Source organism: Piliocolobus tephrosceles, chromosome 11 (assembly GCF_002776525.5).
Source record: "Piliocolobus tephrosceles isolate RC106 chromosome 11, ASM277652v3, whole genome shotgun sequence".
NCBI classification, from domain to species: domain Eukaryota; kingdom Metazoa; phylum Chordata; class Mammalia; order Primates; family Cercopithecidae; genus Piliocolobus; species Piliocolobus tephrosceles.
This window is the reverse complement of record NC_045444.1, coordinates 19653756-19659755: the sequence shown is the minus strand read 5'-3', so window position 1 is coordinate 19659755 and position 6000 is coordinate 19653756. Positions and strand designations below refer to the sequence as shown.

Below are 6000 nucleotides of genomic sequence, written 5' to 3'. Positions count from 1 at the left end.
AAAATACAAAAATTAGTGGGGCATGGTGGCAGGTGCCTGTAATCCCGGCTACTTGAGAGGCCGAGGAAGAATTGCTTGAACCCAGGAGTCTGAGGTTGCAGTGAGCTGGGATTGTGCCACTGCACTCCAGCCTGGGTGACAGAGTGGCTCTGGTCTAAAAAAAAAAAAAAAATAATAATAATAATAATTGCAAGAAACCATGAGGTTGTGACTTCTTTTGTTTTTTTTTTTTGAGAAGGAGTCTTGCTCTGTCGCCAGGCTGGAGTGCAGTGGCACGATCTCGGCTCACTGCGATGTCCGCCTCCTGGGTTCAAGCAATTCCCCTGCCTCAGCCTTCCCAGTAGCTGGGATTACAGGTGCGCACCACCATGCCCAGCTAATTTTTTGTATTTTAGTAGAGACAGCATTTCACCATGTTGGCCAGGATGGGAGGTTGTGACTTTTTGGTCTCCATCCCCATGTATGATTGAAGAATTGTTGCTGAAATGCTAGCCTTACTTATGTGTCCTCTCCATCTTTGATTCTCTGCAGGTCAAAAATAATTAAAATTGAACAAGACTTGAAAGCAAGAGATTTTCACAGACCTCACACTCTTACTCTTTCCCCCGGCTATGGCTCCTTAATCTAAAATGGTTCTAAGACAGCTCCAATTTTTGATCCCAGGAGTACAATATTCACAATTGGGATGTGCTAGTCGGTGGGGAAGCCTGGCATTCTCTGGGACCAGTGGGACCTTGCAAATGTGCTAAAGCGAGTGCATATCTGCACCGAGTCTGGTGACACACCTAGTGCTCTTCAATTTCATAGTAAAAGCCCTAGTCTGGGCTGGAAGATAACCAGGTTTCAGGCAAGCGGCAGCTGGCAGACCCCTAACTTTTTGATTTCCCAACAGGGTGACTTTGCTTGGCTTACCAAAGGGAAAAGATGTCTAAAAAGCATTTGAGTCTAAGTGGACAATTGGGTGTGCAATATATAAGCTAAAAACAAATTTATCTCACCAAACATAATCTTCTATTTTTAGTTGCCTGACAATAAAGTATGTTCATACTCCAAATTTCTATAGTTTGTAATAACTTTATGATAGAGAACACAGTACCAAGAATCATATCCACCAGGAATCACTGCCACAGAGAAAGGGATGTTTGGGACATTTGTAAAATGAGGTGGTTTACTGTTTTTCATCTTCTGTAAGTTTGAAATTGACTTAAATCTTCCAAAAAGGTTACTGTCTTCAAAGCTGACACTCATTTAGAAGGTGCTTTTAATTAAAACAAAGACAAAGTGAGCCTATATTTGTAAACATTTATTCTCTTGAACTGAAAAAGGCTTGCATCAGCACACATTGTACAGCCTTGCAAATTACACAGAAATTGAAAAGAAGGTTCCTTGTTCATAAGTGCAATGAATCTTTGATGTCCAGTGATCCGCTGCAAACAATGAAAACAAACTGTAAAGCACTTAAGAAGTTTCCAGCACTCATCAAATGCATTTCCTTAGGTGACAAAAAATCCACAAGGAGGGGAATGCAAGTAAGTGGCATTTAGTTATTAGAGAGATACTTGAAAAAAAAAAAAAAGTGGAAGTATTTTCCTGCTTAGAATGATTTCTGTTCCCCTCTGAATGTAAGTGGTTTAAGAGGCATTAAGAACATAATTTATTTTATACTTAATGTTCACACTACCTAAATGAATAAGGGAAAGGGTCCTACAGGGAAGAGTTATGTATTTTTTGGCAATTGTTTTTGAGTTTAGAGATTCGGGGGAAGAGTAATCCTCTATTTGTGGGCTCTTCTTAGCATCCCTAACCCCCAAGGAGATAGTACATGGTTTTGACTTGGTTATTTCACTCCTGCATTCTTTTTCCCCCAAATTTTAAGTTGGGTCACATTGTGCTGGCTGCAAAAAGAAATACAGGTTGCAACTGGTTACAATCATTTTGAAGAATAATTTGCTGTACAATAGAGCTTTGGATCTGATACAAGAATTTAGAAATATAAAACAAAATAACTATAAAAGTTAGGAAGCATTTGAATGGCATTTCCTTAGAAAAACCTGCTAACTCTGTATCATTCTGACGTGGATTCCTACAGTCATGTGGGGTGAAATGCATATATTTTCCCCCTTTGCTGGATCACTGGCCTTTCTTCAAAAGCTATAACGCCATGAACACACATCCTAGGAGTCTCTATAATGTTAACAGAAGCTCCAAACACCAAGCCAATCAAAGATGGGAGAGGGCAGGGGAACCATAAAGGCGAAGGGTCCAAAGGTGGCTGTTACTGAGAACTTGCCCTTTCCAAAATATGAAAGTCATAGTGCTTCTTGCTTGTTCTCAGCTTGAACTTGTTAACTGAGTTAATTTGTTTCTTCAATGCATTCTGTGCAGCTGAAATGGAGGGGAATGTGGCTAAGACGGTGTAGGTGGAGGCCAAGTCACTGGGTTTAGAGCGTTCAGGGTTGACAGTGTTGTCCCCGCTGCCACAGCAGAGGGGGTGACGACGTGGTTGCGACTGGGGGTCCCGGAGCCACCGGATCTTGGCGCCAATTTTAAAGAGTTCCCCAAAAAGCTTTTCAGCTTCCATGCGAGTTATTCCGTCTGGCAGTTCAGTAATTTCCAAGACCTTCCCAACAACTAGAATAGAAAAGGTACAGAAGTAATACATCCCTGTTACCAAAAAAGTTGGGTAAAAAAGCACTGTAGACTCAAATACGACATGGGAAATGACCATTTGAATACACAAAACTAAAACTTTTAGGGCCATCTGTTTTTTTTTTGGGAGATGGAGTCTTACTCTGTTGCCCAGGCTGGAGTGCAGGGGTGTGATCTCGGCTCACTGCAACCTCCACCTTGCAGGTTCAAACGATTCTCCTGCCTCAGCCTCCTGAGTAGCTGGGATTACAGGCGCCTGCCACCATGCTCAGCTCATTTTTTGTTTTCCGTAGAGATGGATGGGGTTTCACCATGTTGGCCAGGCTGGTCTCGGACTCCTGAGCTCAGGCAATCCACCTGCCTCAGCCTCCCAAAGTGCTAGGATTACAGGCATGAGGCACTGCACCCAGCCAGGGACATCCCTCTTTTAAATCATTCCTACTTACCCCATAGGCAAGGGGTAGAGGGCTAATAGTGTTAAAGCTACTGAGCTGGGTGTGCCTGTAATCCTAGCACTTTGGGAGGCTGATGTGGGCGGATCACCTGAGGTCTGGAGTTTGAGACCAGCCTGACCAACATGGTGAAACCCCGTCTCTAATAAAAACACAAAAAATTAGCTGGGCGTGGTTGTGGGCGACTGTAATCCCAGCTACTCGGGAGGCTGAGGCAGGAGAATTGCTTGAACCTGGAAGGTAGAGGTTGCAGTGAGCGGAGACCATACCACTGTGCTCCAGCATGGGCAACAAGAATGAAACTCCATCTCAAAAATAATAAATAAATAAAATAAAATTAAGCTACTGATGTCAGTCTTTACTGGCAGTTGCACAAATAAAAAGAAGCATTGTATGGTGGCTTCTCTAAATTAGGTGATCTCAAACATTTTTCTGAACTTCACATTTCCATTGTAAAATAAAATAAAAGCACTTGCCCTAACCACACCACAAGGCTGCTGAGTAGAAAGTTAAAGTACAAACTTGAAGGCACTTTACCACAGAGAGGCAATATATTTGTTGACTCAGACTCTCTCCCACATGGATGTAAGGACAAACCCTTTCTCAAAGAACTAAGAGGCTGAGAGTTTCATTCTACTTGTTCCTCTCACACATTTCCCTTTGGCCCCTCTGTCCCTCCTAAACCTACCTGCATCATACCATATATACTCTCATATCTCAAATGACACACGGTCATAGGAACATATCCAAGAATCCTAAATCAGAGACGGCAACAATTATTATGACTTTTTGCAGGATTCTAGGAAGAGGAAAACCCATTTCTGTGCTGTGGTGTATTCTTAAAGACTGTCACCAGTTTGTAGACCCATATCCAGTTGCCCCTCAGAGACATACCTGTTTCTCCTGCTCCAAGGTCGGTGGATGCAGCTTTTTTAGCTTGTCTCCTTCCTCGGTTTCCATGCCTGCTGCCAGGCTGACCCTGAAAACCCAAAAATAGTTGAGAAACAAGGTTAATAATGCTGCAAAACACACTTTGGATGTTTAAAAACTTAACACCCAAACACCTTTAGTTTGGGTTTTGCACTCTGGCAGAAGAAAATCAGTCCCAGGCCTTCTGAATTCTGCCTCTGTGGCAGTGACATTCCTGTCCATTATGACCAATCACTTGCTGACGGTCCTTCATTAGCAAGAGTGCCCCAATGCCTAGCCACTGCCTTGTCTTTGGGTGGCACTAGGGAATTCCTGCTCTGCCCAGCAGCACGCCATCTTCTCCCTTGCTCTGCTCCTGATGGAGCCAGTGATAATCTGTGTAAATCAACTGGCCAAGGCACAGAGCTCTCCTTGGGCAGTGCCAACAGGTGGGCTCAGGGTTGCCCCTTACACTCTGAGGGAGCTATGATGTTCTGCAACAAAGTCTAGGAGGTTAGTTGTCTTTGATACCTGTTGGTTTGGAATGTGTCCGTGCAGAACAGCAGGAGGGTTGTACTGCAGCGGCTGGCCAAGTAATGGATACCTGGAATCTCCTGAAAGTCAATAAAATATATTTACATTTTTTCTTTCCTCAGTTAAAAAATACTTGCCAGACGCTGGCACGGTGGTTCATGCCTGTAATCCTAGCACTCTGGGAGGCTGAGGCAGGCGGATTACTTAAGGCCAGTAGGAGTTCGAAACCAGCCTGGCCAACATGGTGAAACCCCATCTCTAATAAAAATACAAAAATTAGCCTGGGGCGTGCGGGTGGACACCTATAATTCCAGCTACTCAGGAGGCTGAGGCATGAGAACTGCTTGAACTTGGGAGGTACAGGTTGCAGTCAGCAGAGATGGCGCCACTATATTCCAGCCTGGGTGACGGAGTGACTGTCTCAAAAAAATAAAAATAAAAAAGTACTTGCCAGAGTTTTCTAATTGTTCAAAATAAGATGAACAGGGGAAAGAAGCAAGTATGGTAGCATAAAAAAAGTATAGATAACTGACATTCTTCTTTTGGAGACAGGGTACTGCTCTGTCAACAACCCAGGATGGAGTACAGTTGTGCAATCATAGCTCACTGCAGCCTTGAACTCCTGGGTTCAAGTGATCCTCCTGCCTCAGCTTCACAAGTAGCTGGGACTACAAGCACAAACTACCGCACCTGGCTAATATTATTTTAGGAGAGATAGATTCTCACTATGTTGACCAGGCTGGTCTCAAACTCCTGGCCTCCAGCAATCCTTCCACCTCATGAGTTGCTGGGATTACAGATACAATCCACCACGCTTGGCTAAATGACATTTTAAAGAAGAGTTAAAAATTTCCACATATCCTTTTAAGAGCCCAGGCAAAATTCTGAAAAGATTAAGGACTAATAACAGTGGTTACGAAGCAGGGTGCATGGTAGGAACTACATGAATAGAGATAGGATGGAGAGAAACTTCTCTGTACACTTTGAAGATATGGAAGAGGAAGAATCTAAGAAAACTATGACACTAAATCCTAACATCCCATATGAAATACACCAAAATAACTACAATACACATGCCAATCACCTGAGGTGCTGAAATCTACATCATTCTATTATGATTCAAATCTTACCTTTCAGAGGAAGGAATAAACTCTGGATAAACATTAAGTCTTTATCTCCCCTAATTCACTATTAATTGCTATAAATTTATGCATATAACATATGTACACATTTGCATATACTCAAACATACTTTAATAGTTTTAACCAATGGGTAATTGTACATCCTAGGTCTTAAGTCTGCTCTTCTTAATCTTTAAGTGAAATTTGCATTTATAATTTGAACCTGTTTAGAAAAAGTTGTGTAGTTCTTAAGTGTCATTATTCATAAGTATCCCCTTCCTAAATCAGTTAAGTGTGGGTTAGTGAGGATGGAGATCTTCCAGTTGCTTTCTTTC

At 42.5% G+C, this 6000-nt stretch overlaps 1 protein-coding gene across 15 annotated transcripts in view; it reads right to left on the bottom strand.

Moving 5' to 3' along the window:
- Positions 1–1288: 1288 nt before the first annotated feature.
- The window catches only part of R3HDM1 (R3H domain containing 1), a 199277-nt gene continuing 194565 nt past the window's right edge, over positions 1289–6000 (bottom strand). For 14 of the 15 annotated variants that reach the window (XM_023193775.2, XM_023193781.1, XM_023193782.1 and 11 more), the window contains 3 exons: positions 4542–4624; positions 3996–4080; positions 1291–2631 (listed from right to left, as the gene is read on the bottom strand). In XM_023193775.2, coding sequence (XP_023049543.1) covers positions 2276–2631; positions 3996–4080; positions 4542–4624 — 524 coding nt within the window. In that variant the 3' untranslated portion in view covers positions 1291–2275. Of the gene's footprint in view, positions 2632–3995; positions 4081–4541; positions 4625–6000 lie in introns of all 15 variants that reach the window. The other variant, XM_023193776.2, reaches the window with a different exon arrangement.